We start from the raw sequence: 14,562 nt of genomic DNA on the forward strand, positions 1-14,562 counted from the left end.
ACAAACAGTTCAAATATGATAGTAATTGCGCATTGTTATTGTAATTGGTATTTCAATTGTTAACATTCGCATTGACTAATGTTAGGAATGTCCTAATTATCACAACACAACTTTACTAGTCAGGCGAAACTTCACTCGTTGACAGTTGAATGTCACGATTACACGATTCTATTGCAATTGTACCTCACTTTGGAATACTATTCCAGAATACAAAGCGCAGAAACGTCACGATGTAGTAAAGAATGTGTTTTTAGCGTGACAATAGTTAAAAGAATGCAGTAGCGCAAAGGAATTACGCTATAAGGGGTCGTTGATGTCAGTCAAGCATGATGCCAAAAAAGCATGTAAACATTGCTTCCAGACCGCAGCGTCAGCTAACAAACCTTCACCGAAAAATCCGCCGTCATTGCGTTTTTACTCTACAAAATGCAACCATCTTCCCTCGACGGAAAATTAACCAAGAGTAAACGGGAGGGAAATAACACATCTAAACATATCTTAGTGTTAGCATTAGCATGTGTCAAGTGTCACCATTACGGAAGCGTTACGAGCGGTTACTTACCTCCGAAATAGCGCGAGGCGGCGTGGAAGAGGGCGAGTAAAAGGACGAGGACGAGCGATATTAACTTGGCGTTCTTGATGGTGAAATGTTGGTTTATATCTCGCTTGCCCAGGCTGTATGCCAGGCCCGCCATCTTCGCTGGTCCATGACAACGAGCAGCTGTGAATTGTGCGAGGGTGCGTCGTCAAAGCTCCTCTTCATCCCCTCCCTCATTCCTGCTCACTACGAAATAAATAAATAAATAAATCAAAGATGACGGACAGTTGCTTTGAACGTAACTAGTTACGTTGTCTTCAAAAAGGAAACCTTCTACCTTTGCATGTTATTCCAATTTTTTTATATCATTCAACACTACTTTCACATTTCCAAAAATTATTGCTCACCCAGTCTTATTGTTCTCATTTCACTCGTTACAAGTTTACTCCAACATTCCACAACCCTCTTGTTTGAAAACTTTGAAACAATAATAATAAAATAAAAACTTTCTAGCATTATTGGTGGTCATAGTTTATGTACATCCGACGGATATACCACAGTAATATCAACAGGAAGTAACCAAAATAAACAGGAAGTAAACCAGGCGAGACGGCGTGAAAAGATGGGAGATGGACTCTAATATACAGGGAACAGGAAGCCCATGCTAACTGAAAAATGTTTCATAAACATGACCGAGAAACAAAGTGCAAGCCAAAACAACGAATCCAAAAACTACACAAAACAAAAAGCTAGAGTAACCACCAAACGAACACGCCTCGGACGCATACTTAAAACTTACCGTGACATTGAAAAAGACGCAAAAAGAGACGGACTATAGGGACTTCGATGCACAGACGTGGGGTAGCGAGACACAAAGAACATGTGGGTAACACACGAGGCAGCGGATTGGCTGAGCAACAGGTGCAAGCAATCAAAATGGCAAGACATGGCGGATATACTGCCGTCTAGCGGTGGAGGAAGTATTGCAGATGGCAATGTTATCATTTCCCCACAGTGGCAAGAGATTACTATATATTTAGTTCCATATCACTCTTGTCTATCTGTTTATTTTTAAGAACGAACGAGAGGATTATTATCAAATTTGTGGGATGAAACAGAAGAAGTGATTAATTGTGGGGGCAATGAGTTTAAAGGTCACATCATCTAATGAATGTTGCCATAATTTGAGGACAGATTAGCCTATTTAATTTTGCAGGGTAGGTGATATGATAAGAAAGAAGTACCCCATCCACCAAATATAGTGATGCTGTGAATTTCATTTTTAATTTTTTGTTAATAGTTCATTCAAAGAAAATCAATGGCATTCACGCATCAGTGCAATTTATATGGTCATCCAAATGGAAGCCATTTATTTGGAAGCAAAGCTGTATTTCCAACAAGGAAGCAACATGAAAGAATACATATGTACATTATTTCAGTTCGGCACGAACTGAAAAAGAACCCGGCAACGAGGCCAAAATACGCGGAAGTCGTCGACACTTGAATTTGGTGTCCACACGAAAGCACTTAAGTCAACGAGTAGTGTTTTTTGGAACATTGGACATGCTTTATTTCAGAACTTTTCACAATTTCTTTAAACATCTCACATATACAAAATAGGTACAATAGACTTTGTGGTGTCATTCTTTTTTTTTTCTAGAGAGAGATAGGTCGCCTAAAATCCATTGAGAATCGGATGAGAACGGGGGGAGGATGTCAGTACGGATCACGAGGTGGGGTTTGAAAGCCTGAACAAAAAGCCAAAACAAACTAAAACAAAAGACATGAAACAAATACTAGACATCAAGGTTTAGGAGCGTTCCACCTGCTTAAAGTGGGAGCGTATCAGAGGACTAAATGCGAGTCTCCTTACAAAATAATACAGAAAAAAAGTGGTTTTGCCCAAAGCTGCATATTAGCACCATTGATCTCGGCTTCAAGCGAGCGAGCACCTTCTGAAACGAGACAACACTTGAAACATTAGTAGCCCGCTTTGACCTATTTCCGTACATGCGTGAGGTAGTTTAAACCTTATTTTCATGGAAATTGTGGTTTTAAACCTCCTCTTTGGAAGATATACAAAGACCACAAAGTGATGCTTACTTTCAGCGTTTTTATTACACTTCTTTTATTTTTTACAAAAGGATGACATGATGTCCCACAACAAGGTGTTATCCCGCTTTCCTTAGGGTTGCTGTATTAATTTGCATTGCACAATCGCTCCGTTCAGTCCGTTCAGTCCTCTCCGATAGTTGCCCATCGTAAGCAAGTGGTTGCGCAGTGAGAAATCAGCATTGAAGAAAAAAAAACACAGAAAGAGGGGCAGAAATTTTGGGTTTTTTTTGTCGTTCTTTCTCTCTTTTGGGGCGTTAATTTATCATGAGTCTATTTATTTGAAACAGACTGGGCCAATGTCCAAACCAAACTCCTGATCAGCTCCACCAATGTCCATAGGTGCAATGTCGAGGATGGGCAGGCGAGATGGTTTGTTTGTTCTGTACTCAATCACTGTCTTGCTCCACTCACCAGTGTGTCTCTGCGGGAGAAGAGTTTCAGAGAGGCTTATTACCACGTTACGAGTCTCTTTCAAAGCGGCGGACGGCGGTAGGGGGCCGCTACTCACAGTGCAACCGTCCTCTGCGACAGAGAAGGTGAAACGGCTGTTGCCCTCGGCCCTCAGCTCAACGTCGTTGGAGCCGCCGAGCACCACAGCCTTCTTCAGGCTGCCGCTCTCAGCGTCCATGTAGGCCACGCTGTTCTTGCAGTGGTAGGTGATGTTCTGGCTGGCCTGGTTGGACAGCAGGCGCATGAAGGCCAGCTGGGTAGCCATGCTCTGGGAGCTGATGGTCTCGTCGTTGTAGGCGAACTGAAAAGGGCCGCGCCGTTAGCGTTTGCGTTTGCTTTCCAGGTGGGCGGCGGGGAAGAGTTCACTTCGAGGGGAGCTCACCTCGGTTCCGCCGTTGATGGTCTCGCCGAACCACACGTTCTTCTTGTTCTCCGTGCTTCTGAACCAGTTCTTCTTGGCGATGCTCTCGGGATGGGCGTGGACGCAAGTCTCGCGGGTGGAGAAGTCGCAGAAGACCTTGATGGCGTCGTTGATGCAACCCTGGTTGGGGTCGATCCAGTAGAATCCTAGCGAGCGCAAGGGCGGACAAATGCTTTCAAGCCGCGATTCGGGACGTTTACCATTTCCCCCGACGTCGGTCTACTCACCGCTGGTCCATTCGGGGTGTCCCAGATTGATGTCGCGGCAAGTGCGGGCGGGGTTCTTCCTGGATCCCTCAGGGGTGAGGAGGTTCTCGATCTGAGTGTTGAGGGACTTGATGGTGGCGTCCACTTCGTAATCCTTGGCTCTCATGGCGGGCTGGTCGGCTCTGTACTCGTCGTATCCGGACAGATCGTAGCCGCCGCCGGCAGCGCCGGGAGGTCCGGGCAGACCGGGAGGTCCGGGTGGGCCCTAAGGGGAAGGAGGCGGGGCTTAGATATGCAACGCAGATGATCCAGATTGAGAAAGTTCCATTTTAAGAGTACTCACAACAGGTCCGATGTGTCCGGGAGCTCCGCGAGCACCAGAAGTGCCAATAGCGCCGTGGGCACCGGCTCTACCATCCTTGCCAGGGGGTCCGTGGGGTCCGGCGGGACCCTAAAAAGGGAGGAAAACGTGTTTTACAGATATTGTTTTCAAATCAATTGAATGACTGATCACGACACCACTTACTCTTGGTCCGGCATGTCCGTGAGCACCAGCGGCTCCGATGTCACCGGAAGCACCCTTAAAGGAGAGAGAGAGAGAGAGAGAGAGAGAGAGAGAGAGAGAGAGAGAGAGAGAGAGAGACCTTTCAATGACATTGTCCACAAATGCTTTTGCCCCAAATGCTGTTATTCCTTCCACTTACAGAAATTCCGGGCACTCCCTGGAGACCAGGATGTCCACGAAGACCCTTCATGCCTCTATCTCCAGCATCTCCGGCGCCTCCCTTCTCGCCACGGATTCCAGCGGGTCCCTAAAATCCAATCACAGAAAGCACAATGACACCAGTTCGTTTCTTAGGTACCGGGAGCCCTTAGTAGCCCTACTCACAGCGGCGCCACGAGCTCCAGCGGCTCCAGCGGGTCCGACGGGGCCAGTGAAACCCTACAAATACAGACCAATGCGTTTACATCTTTGGAAACACCAAGAGCCGTCTGCAACGCGTGAGAGTAAACGTACAGAATCTCCACGGTTTCCGCGTCTTCCGACGGCTCCGCTGGGTCCAGCGGGTCCGGGAGTACCGGCAAGTCCAAGAAGACCAGCGGGACCGGGGTCACCACGGTCTCCCTAGGTAAGGCAGATCGTGATCACAATGGAAATTCACATCACATTTCTGAATATTGTCCATTTAAGCAAGGGACAAGTGGGATACCTTGATTCCAGGAGCACCGGGACGGCCAGCAGGTCCATCGTTACCGGTGTTACCCTGAAAATATCAACACGTAAAGTTCAAGTCTCATCTTTCAATCCCAATTTTTTCTGAGGTACGATATTCCGTGATATATATATAACAGTACCTCACGTCCAGCCTCTCCCTGGGGTCCGGTCATACCGGGCATGCCAATGTTGCCAGCCTGGCCACGGGCACCAGCGGGACCAGCGGGTCCAACTCTACCGTCCTCTCCCTAGCAGATCCGGGTTCGAATCAGTCAATTTAGCCACATAAATGTGTCAATTTTTGAGTGGGGGATAAGCGTGGACACTTACGGGAGCACCGGGGCCACCGGGGATACCACGTTCGCCTGGAGCTCCACGAAGACCAATAATTCCTTGAGAACCGATAACACCAGAAGGTCCAGGACTACCAGGAGCACCCTAAATTTAAGCACAGCATTGCGATATGAACAAATGATGACTATAAAACAGGGCTACGTGTGCGCTTCTAGCACTGCAACGTACGGCAGGTCCAGACTCTCCAGAAGGTCCTTTTTCTCCAGGGGGACCGGGAGGTCCAACCATACCCTGCTCTCCATGGGGACCAGCGGGACCAGAGTCTCCACGGGCACCACGGGGACCATCTTTACCAGGGACACCAGCAGAACCGGCGGGTCCAACAATACCCTGGAAAGGAGGAGAACATACAAAGAAAGATATGTTATATTTCCTATGCTCTCAATGATCCAAAGTAAGACCGAAGGAAAAAAAATGGACTCACAGCAACTCCAGCTGGACCAACTCTGCCAGCGGCTCCAGGGAAACCAGTCAGACCCTATAAAACAACACTGGGTAATTTTTGGGAGCGAAAACGATCAAGTCTGACAGTGAAAAAAGATTTTTGAACTGGATGGAATGAGACATATTCAGGAAGAAGATGCTTGACCTCTTAGGTACAGTGTTTGGAAAGCCAACTAGAACAACAAGTCATCCCAAGTAAAACTTCCTTCCTATGACATCTCTTGCCATTGGGCTTTTAGACCACCAGGAAAATCTCAAAATTCTCGCTCACTTGCTGCGTTCTTCATGGAGGGTTTAAATTCATCAACCCTTGGAGATGGATTTGAATTTTTTTTGGTCTGAAGGCTTTTTATGTCTTTGGCTAATGACACATTTAAAGATCAAACCCGTTATTTTAGTTGGTTTTCGATTGCCCCAAGAAACCAGATTAACAACAGGAAACAATCCAATTACACTTAAGTCATTAGCTGCCATTGGCAGCTACAGACTTCCAATCCATTTGAACTGGGAGGGCTAAATATTCGGCGTGGTCTTAAAAAGTCAATCAGTCACAAAGGACTATTACAGTACTCATTAGAAATGTTACTCTATATTTTGTGCAATTTCCCAACGTACCCCTCCTGTGGTTCTATCAATATTGTGCTCAATCTGTGACTAACCTGAGGACCATTGTCTCCACGGCCACCAGTAGGTCCAGCGGGGCCACCAGGACCCTGTAAGGCAGGTAAAATCTCAGATTAAAATCCACACAAGTATCAACCAACCCATCAACAGATTTGGGGTCAACAGCGTACTCACAGCAGGTCCAGCTTGTCCAGCTTGTCCAGCAGGGCCAGCGGCGCCAACATCTCCCTTTCCACCAGCAGGTCCGCGCTCTCCTCTAGCTCCGGCCATTCCGTTAGCGCCCTGTAAAGTCCAACATCATGTCAACCTATGGCTACCTCGACAGGGTGCAGGGGTAGGGGGTAAGAAGTTAACTTACAGGGGGTCCGGCGAATCCGAGGGCTCCAGCGGGTCCAACCTCTCCACGCTCGCCCTATGGGGAAAAAGAAGGACAATTTCGTTTAGCAGAAATCGCTTCATTAATTGGTTGAAATTCAAATTTGTCAAACTTACAGAGGCACCACGGACTCCGGGAGGTCCAGAAGGTCCGAAGGAACCGCTCTCACCCTGCAAAGGATGACATTTATGTAAGTATAGAAGAAGAAGAAGCAATTTGTGAAAATTATACCTCATTATTTAGAATCGGAATTGAATGGCATTTCACGCTCTACACATAAAAACAACAAAAAATCTAGTTTCTTCGTAACTTGACTTGAAATTTAAGACTCAAAATATAAAACAATACGTGAAAATATATTTTGGAGTACCCACTAAAATGGCATATTTGTTTTGTGTACTTGCCTTGTCACCATTGGCTCCAATAGGTCCAGGGGGTCCGCTGATTCCAGCCAAACCCTACAAATGGTTCAAATGTCAGGAGGTTCTACGATTTTCCCGCAAAGAGCGTGAAGATCGGAGCTGTGCTTACACGGGCACCATCTCTTCCGGGGTTGCCGTCGGGTCCTTTGTGTCCGAGCTCTCCCTGCACGAAAAAAGAGCCATCGCTATTGAGAATCCTTTGGAAGAGTCACGTGAGAGCAGATACGCTCAGAATCAATCCATTTCGATGCAGACCTTCTCTCCCTTGATTCCAGAGGGACCGGCAGTTCCGCGCTCTCCGTGCATGCCGCTAGCACCCTGGTGGCCAGGAGCACCAACAACACCAACAACACCAGGCTCTCCCTAGAATTGCCCCAACCCCGAAAAAAAAAAAAAATCAGGTGATTTTTTTGCCGTGAAAGGCAATTTCCAAATGTTTGTTCAATTAGTTTTGTGCAGTACCTTGGTACCATCAGCACCAGGGGCTCCAGAAGCTCCACGGGGTCCCATGGATCCCTGAACTCCAGAAGCTCCGGCAATACCGGGCACACCACGCTCGCCCTGTAGTAAGACGCATTTTTTTATATTCAGCGGAACGTCTTATTGTTCGGAGAAACGTTGATTATCGGGTGTGGTAAACAAAGTCCATACCTTGGCACCGGCAACTCCAGAAGGTCCCTGGTCTCCTGGGATACCCTATTAAGGATACAAAGTGCGTGGCGTAAGATTGTCGGCATGACATTGCATGCATTTCAGATGAGATCTTACTCTGTCTCCGTGCTTGCCAGCCTCTCCAGAAGCACCAGCGGGACCGGGCAGACCCTAGAAAGGTAGAAAAGTCTGAAAATCTACGTAGGCTGAATTTGTCGGAGTTCGTGGCAGCCACGACAATAAACTAAAAGTAAATGCGAGGTAATTGATTGAGGTAGTAGCTGCTCCCTAAACAATTGGTGTGGATTCAAACCTGGAAACCAGGAGCTCCAGCGGGTCCTTGCTCTCCCTTCTCACCAGAACCACCCTGTAACAGAAAGGAGCAAAGTAACGTTAAAGATGGCACGGCAGATTACCGAGACATGTCAAAAATGGCTCAAAGATACTTACGGAAACGCCCATGGGGCCAGTAGCACCATTGTTGCCATCAGGGCCAGGAGGTCCCTACAAACAGTGACATTTAGAAAATGTAAACAAAAGAAATCTTATGAGAGAGAATGGATATCTTCGGACTGACTTACTCTCAGGCCAGTGACTCCAGTAGATCCCTTGTCTCCGGGTTTGCCATGGTCACCCTAAAAAACAAAATTGACATTCAACAGGTCAAACACCGCTCGCATCAAAGACAGGCACGCTGAATTCCTCATCATTTCTTGGTCATGTGTCTTCTACTTACAGAGGGTCCCTTGGGTCCTGGGAATCCAATGTTTCCAGCCTGGCCTCTAGCTCCGGTGGGGCCGGGAGGACCGCTGCGGCCATCTTGTCCAGAAGGACCCTGTAGGAGGAGAACAGGATTAACACGAGCAGAGCGCGGAAGCTTTTCATCCGTTTCTTGCGTTTTGAACGTTACTTACAGCAGGTCCCTCCTTTCCTGGGGGTCCAGAGCTACCGGGGCTTCCGGGGAGACCCTGTGCAAAGCATGTCCTTGATGAACTTGTCACAGATTCATTTGGACCGTCGCGAGTTTTCACCATGCGGAATACCCACCCTGAGGCCGACGGCACCGGTCTCACCGGTGCGGCCAGCGTCTCCGGGAACTCCGCGAGCTCCGGAAGAGCCGGTGGCTCCACGAGCACCGGGCATGCCCTACGCCGGGTGAAGCGCCAGGTGAGAAATCAGGGAGGACAACAAGGAGTGGACGAGCCGCCGCGCGTGTAGCTTTACTTACAATTGGGCCAACTCTTCCCTCGGTACCGGGCAATCCACGGCTACCGGGAGAACCCTAGAGGAGAAGCGGGGGAACTGTGAGGTGATCCCCAAAACAAGATGGCGTCCCATCCGGCGAACACCACCAATCACTCACTCTAGATCCGCGGCTACCGGCGGGGCCAGTGGCGCCGATCTCGCCGGGAGGTCCACGTTTGCCCTCCTCACCCTGAGTTCCGGGGGGTCCCTGAGGTCCAGAGTTACCCTGCGGAAGGACGACGCGGTTAACAAGACATGGGCTTTCAAAGAAAATCCGTGGAGCAAAAGCCAGGTGTCTTTCCAACTTACAGACTCTCCCTTGCCGCCAACATCTCCCTTCACTCCCTGAACACCGGGATCTCCCTAAAACAGAGGCCAGAACCATCAAATGTTGCCTCAGAACACCATAGGGCATTTCTGCGTGTCCACTTACAGCCAAGCCTCTGGGACCAGCAGCACCCTGAGGTCCCTGGGGTCCAGGTCCTCCTCTGGGTCCGGGGAATCCAGGAGCTCCAGCAACACCGGCGGCGCCCTAAAAGGACAACGGGAACGATACATTTGAGTATCTCCGAGCAACCGGATCGATTGTCCAAATGATATGGGGCACGATTTGAAGACTTACAGATGGTCCCTTAGCTCCGTTCAGACCGTTAACACCGGGGTTACCCTAAAAAGAAGCATAAAAAAGGTCAACGAGTGGAACAACGATGACTTTGCCACACGAATGGTGGAGGTGTACTTACAACAGGGCCGGCGGGGCCAACGGCACCATTGTTACCGGGCTCTCCTCTAGCTCCCTGAGGTCCGGAGGGACCAGTTGCACCAATGGCGCCAACCTCTCCCTGTCCACGGGCGAAAACATCTTGTCAATATTCAGAACTCGGAGACGGTTCCAACCAATTGCTGAAGCTAGCCGCGTCGGAGGTGACCTATGGCTCACCTTGGGTCCGGGGCCACCGGGGAAACCTGGGGCACCGGAAGAACCGGCGGGTCCCTACGAGAGATCGACACCAGCGTCAGGGCTAATTTGGTGCCTGGAGAACCATTTGAGTCTGGAAGCCGTACTTACAGCAGCGCCAGCGGGTCCGGTGTTGCCATCGGCACCACGAGCGCCAACGGGACCAGCGGGGCCAGCACGACCCCTCTCGCCGGCCAGACCGCGAGGTCCCTGGAAGGAGGGAGGCGGAGAGACGAAGATGGGTTCATTCGCCGACGAGCGAGTCAAAGTCAAGTCCTAGAGCCGGCGAGCGATACTCACAACAAGTCCTGGTCTTCCAGCGGCTCCGTGTGCGCCAGCCTCACCCTACATGAGAGAGGAGATGTTGGTAAGATTGTCACCATCTACGAAATCGACTAAAGAAGACAAGATCTTTTTTTCATTTTTTTTTACCTTGATTCCAGCGGCACCAGCCTCTCCTTTGCGTCCATCCAAGCCATTGTAACCCTGAAATGGGGGAAAGCTCATGAAATCGACTGTATCACATAAAATATTGAGGTGGAGTTGAGCGTCTAACTTCAATTATTCAACTAATTCACCGCCACTGACGGCGATAGACATTGAATTCATTTGGACTGGGCAGTGACCATTCGCTGCCATGGCTCCCAGTCCAAATGGATTGAAAGTCTTTCGCCGTCAGGAACGTAACAAAAAGTGTGAATTTTACATGATCTAGCGGTGATTTTTTTTGTACTTACTCTGTGTCCCTTCATTCCGGGGAGTCCAGGGGTTCCGGGGAATCCACGAGCACCCTGTAAATCAAAGCAAACACTTTTTTCATATAGTCGTGTTCGTATTTGTAAAGTGCGGTCATAAAAAGTGCTCCCTCACCTGAGTGCCGGGGACACCTCTGTCTCCGGGCTTGCCAGGTCTGCCATTGTTACCCTAAATATCGAAATGACTCCATTTCAATTCGAGCACGACAACAAAATAGTACAGCAGAATCTGTGTCGTTTACTTACATCGTCTCCAGCTTTGCCGGGAGGTCCGGAGGGTCCACGGGGACCGACGGGACCCTGAAACGCAAAACCAGTGTGTTTACAACGGACGTTTTTGTCAAATTTGGAGGATTGAGATGGTTGTAAAAGAGGATCTTACAGTCTTTCCAGGCTCGCCAGGCTCACCGGGGTGTCCGGTGTTACCCTGAGGTCCCTGTTAGGGGCAAATATGGCATTCAGTCGGGATGAGAACGTAAGAACGGGAGTCTAAATGTGAACTTACGGCGGGTCCATGAGTTCCGGGCTGTCCTCTGTCACCTGGCGGACCCTAAAGGGCAGGAATGCCAAAGTGTGAGATGAAAAAAAAACGCATGGAAAACTACAGATTTTATGTTGAGTTGTGCTTGCAGTGTATCCTAACCGAAATGGGTGTGGGATCGGGAAGCTTGGCATACTGAGCAGCAAAGTTCTGGAAAAGACAAAAAATGTTTTTTTAAATCCAGTCAGTTAGTCACAAAAGAAGTGACAATGTAAATAAACTACCACAACTTTTTCAAATTCCGCCCATTAGAGCAGATAGGGTGGACGAGTTTCTATACGTCAAACAGGAAGTGATGTCACCACACCACAATAACAGTCCTGATAATGTGACACCTAGTTGACCTCTGCTTTTGACTTCTTCTCATTTACTATTTGGTAGACTTTTGCATATGATAAAAGAAAATAGGGAACATACTCCTCCTAGTCCAGGGGGTCCAGGGGGGCCTGCGGGGCCGGGGAGTCCGGGTGTGCCATCGTTTCCATCAGGTCCCTGGGGACCCTACACCAAAGAGAAAATAGGCCATTAAAGTGAGCACTTTTACTGCTTTTTGCTCTTACAGTAACCAAGAAAAACTAGCCAGGCTAGCAGTAGCATACCACTTCTGAGTTCATATTAGCTTAGCTTTCTTGATATACATCTAGGTATGGTTATATTTTTTGACTGAAGGTTCACATGTCAACAAAGGCCGATATTTTCCATCAGAAAAAGCAATTGAAATTCTCATTTCAGCCTCCTTACCCTGTCACCTCGAGGTCCTTTGTCTCCTCGGGGGCCCTGCGGCAGGAAAAGAAGCCAGTCAGCCTCAAACACACAACAGATGTCTTAACCACCGCCAAACTCAGCCTCGTTAACTACGCTTGAACCGAGCGCTCCATGCATGTTGGCAATAAAATGCGCATGTAAACAAACTTGACCTGGCTGACCCAGGACAAGCCAGTTAAGACATTCTCATCTGAGCTGAAAGCCTTGAGCTCTTTATTAGCAATTCTGTGAGGTGTTAAAACACAGCTAAGATTAACATTACATGCTCACCTTCACACAAAGAAAACATGCATACAAGTCACCAACTTGATGACTTAGTAGTATGTGAGCGACAACATAGCGAGCAAACTCTTAGCATTAAGAGCTACTCCGGGGAAAAGCATTCCTTTAAACAATGGGAGTTGATTTGCATTGTATGAATGCATAGGTATAATTTGTATGAATGCACAATCAGCGGGAGCTGCCTGTCGATTGGAGTGGATTCAACGATTTGTGAAAATAAATGTGATCACAAGTGATGGCAAAAGGGTATCATTGGCTGAAGGGGCAAGGAAGGCCCCTGCCCCTCGCCGCTGCCCTCAGAAAGGATCCTTTGTGCCCAGGAAGGCCCCTCGGGGCGGCGTGCCGTTAAGGGTCCGGACGCTCGGAGAGGCTCGGCATTTTTTAAATCCGCGGCTCTGGCCGAGGTAGCTCAAATCGAGGGGCCAATTTCGGAAGAGGGATCTTTAACTTTAACCGAGGGACTTTTAAGAGCCGGAAAAAAAGAGAAGGTAAGACCGTGTTTGTGTCATGGCGATGTCGGCGTGCATGCGATTACTAACCGAGACTGCAGCGTCGGAGGGGGGGAGGAGGCGGAGGTCGGGGAGAGAAAACAAGAGGAGACTCCGTTAGAACATGAGAGGTAAACAAAACAACTGAGAAACTTAACCTTGCTAACCTTAAATCCAACATTCTGCGTGTACGAGTGTACTTTTCATAAATACATCATGGTTACATTCTACCTTCATTTCATGGCTATGTTATTCAAAGCAGAACTGGTATAGAAGTATTTGAATAGGAGAAATGTGTAAACAGGAGTTGTCAGGTGGAATATGCAACATTCATTGTAAAGACGTGCTCATTTGTAGATCAAATGTGTATCAAAACCATACTAATGTTGTGCACCAATGTTATGTTTTTCTTATTTATCTGATGTCTGCTTTCTTTCTATTTGACAGTGTGTGTAAAGATGAGCAGCTGGTACTGAACCTCCTCCTGAATTCTAATGCGTCATGTCGCATTTGCACCACAAGGTGGCGCAGACGGGACCAAAAAGTGCTTAAAGTTGTTTTCAAGGTACTCCAATTCTTCTTTAAACTCCGATTAAAAACACAGATTACGAATATAAAGTCTAACGCACATTTCCCATTCAAAAAAATACCTTAATCCATTATGACTTTAAATCTGATCATATTTAGATTAAAATAAATCAAATATATTACCTCATGAATAATCATGAAATAAGACCCATACAATTGCCTTTTTTAAGAAATTGTTCTACTCGTATTGGCTCGCTCCTAACAAATTGGGCTCACGGTGTAGATCCCACAAATTCCCACTAGAGGGCGTCCTTGCAACTCCCCTACAATCACTGTTCCTTTACCACGCACGTCTGGATGGAACATTAAGTACAACGCCTTTTTCCTCCCCTTCACTTTTACAATCTCCCAACAGTCTAAAAAACTTCCCAGATTCTTTCAACCCCTCTATCATACTACAACTTCTACGACAAATAATCCCTCAATGCTTGGTGAAAAAAAAAAAATATTCCTCTGCGGCACAAAATCCCGAAAGCATTAAAAAAAAAAAAAAAAACTAAAAATACAAATCCTCGGCAAAGTGGCGTGAGTTGGAAAGATCCGTGTAAATATTCAACTTACATTGACATGTTGCTAGGTATGAAGTTGCTGCAAGCAGCAATAGAATCCGGGTATCCACAAAGCTGAGCATGTCTAAACAGACATGCAGACTCCTTGTGCTGCTGTGCCCCTCTTTTTAAACCACCTTCAAGCAGGCATACAGTTGAGGTGACGCGAGTAACTCCAAACTGAGCAGAAGCCTGCAGCCGTGATGCTAGAATAATAAAGTTCCATCGGGCCTATATATACGGCAGGAGGGTCCCGCTTCTGCGTGTCAAAAGTCGGCCCACCGTCCAATGGGAGGCCAGAAGCCCAATCTGACTCCCATCCCTCGTTGAGGGCATCTCCCAGCCTCCTCCTCTGGAGGAGGGGGGAACAAAAAAAAACAAAAAAAAATCTCCAGCCTGGTGATGACGAGTGCATCGATTTAATTAGATCCATTCTTTTTGAGGACGTGGACAGCGTGGACGTTTAAAAGGGAGAGGAAAGCCCACGTTTCTCCTTTTTTAACAGATGGGACGCTCAATTTTGCGCTCTCTTACAAAGCGAGGGCCAAATTAAATCAAATTGGATCTCATTCTAT

At 47.8% G+C, this 14,562-nt stretch overlaps 2 protein-coding genes across 4 annotated transcripts in view; both read right to left on the bottom strand.

Annotated features, from left to right (window-relative positions):
* The window catches only part of casd1 (CAS1 domain sialic acid O acetyltransferase 1), a 33,398-nt gene extending 31,973 nt beyond the window's left edge, over positions 1 to 1,425 (bottom strand). For 2 of the 3 annotated variants that reach the window (XM_077590152.1, XM_077590149.1), the window contains exons 1-2: positions 1,338 to 1,425; positions 563 to 784 (exon numbers count right to left, since the gene is read on the bottom strand). In XM_077590152.1, coding sequence (XP_077446278.1) covers positions 563 to 695 — 133 coding nt within the window. In that variant the 5' untranslated portion in view covers positions 696 to 784; positions 1,338 to 1,425. Of the gene's footprint in view, positions 1 to 562; positions 785 to 945; positions 1,095 to 1,337 lie in introns of those variants that run through there. The other variant, XM_077590151.1, reaches the window with a different exon arrangement.
* Positions 1,426 to 2,637: 1,212 nt separating this feature from the next.
* col1a2 (collagen, type I, alpha 2) lies at positions 2,638 to 14,201 on the bottom strand. The gene is made up of 50 exons (XM_077590051.1): positions 14,001 to 14,201; positions 12,326 to 12,327; positions 12,058 to 12,093; positions 11,734 to 11,817; positions 11,419 to 11,466; positions 11,281 to 11,325; positions 11,158 to 11,211; positions 11,022 to 11,075; positions 10,891 to 10,944; positions 10,758 to 10,811; positions 10,453 to 10,506; positions 10,321 to 10,365; positions 10,132 to 10,230; positions 10,003 to 10,056; positions 9,806 to 9,904; positions 9,685 to 9,729; positions 9,496 to 9,594; positions 9,372 to 9,425; positions 9,181 to 9,288; positions 9,046 to 9,099; positions 8,865 to 8,963; positions 8,732 to 8,785; positions 8,554 to 8,652; positions 8,399 to 8,452; positions 8,268 to 8,321; positions 8,131 to 8,184; positions 7,935 to 7,988; positions 7,818 to 7,862; positions 7,629 to 7,727; positions 7,422 to 7,529; positions 7,276 to 7,329; positions 7,149 to 7,202; positions 6,861 to 6,914; positions 6,727 to 6,780; positions 6,543 to 6,650; positions 6,404 to 6,457; positions 5,725 to 5,778; positions 5,469 to 5,630; positions 5,277 to 5,384; positions 5,087 to 5,194; positions 4,942 to 4,995; positions 4,749 to 4,856; positions 4,620 to 4,673; positions 4,435 to 4,542; positions 4,257 to 4,310; positions 4,074 to 4,181; positions 3,752 to 3,995; positions 3,486 to 3,670; positions 3,162 to 3,404; positions 2,638 to 3,074 (listed from the first exon to the last, which is right to left on the bottom strand). The coding sequence occupies exons 1-50, from the start codon at positions 14,068 to 14,070 to the stop codon at positions 2,928 to 2,930; spliced, it is 4,047 nt and encodes a 1,348-aa protein (XP_077446177.1). The 5' UTR covers positions 14,071 to 14,201; the 3' UTR covers positions 2,638 to 2,927.
* Positions 14,202 to 14,562: the final 361 nt, after the last annotated feature.

This window comes from Stigmatopora argus, chromosome 21, assembly GCF_051989625.1.
Source record: "Stigmatopora argus isolate UIUO_Sarg chromosome 21, RoL_Sarg_1.0, whole genome shotgun sequence".
NCBI lineage: Eukaryota > Metazoa > Chordata > Actinopteri > Syngnathiformes > Syngnathidae > Stigmatopora > Stigmatopora argus.

What these genes read in the sequence shown, in the direction of transcription:
- col1a2 (XM_077590051.1), bottom strand. Translation starts at nt 14,070, where the DNA reads ATGCTCAGCTTTGTGGATACCCGGATTCTATTGCTGCTTGCAGCAACT. An exon ending in CAGGAAAGGAGGGACCTGCT is followed by an intron (nt 8,653 to 8,731) that starts GTAAGTAACGTT and finishes CTCCTCCTACAG; the next exon opens with GGTCCTTCTGGACAAGATGG. An exon ending in TTGGTCCAGCTGGAGTTGCT is followed by an intron (nt 5,631 to 5,724) that starts GTGAGTCCATTT and finishes CCTCCTTTCCAG; the next exon opens with GGTATTGTTGGACCCGCCGG.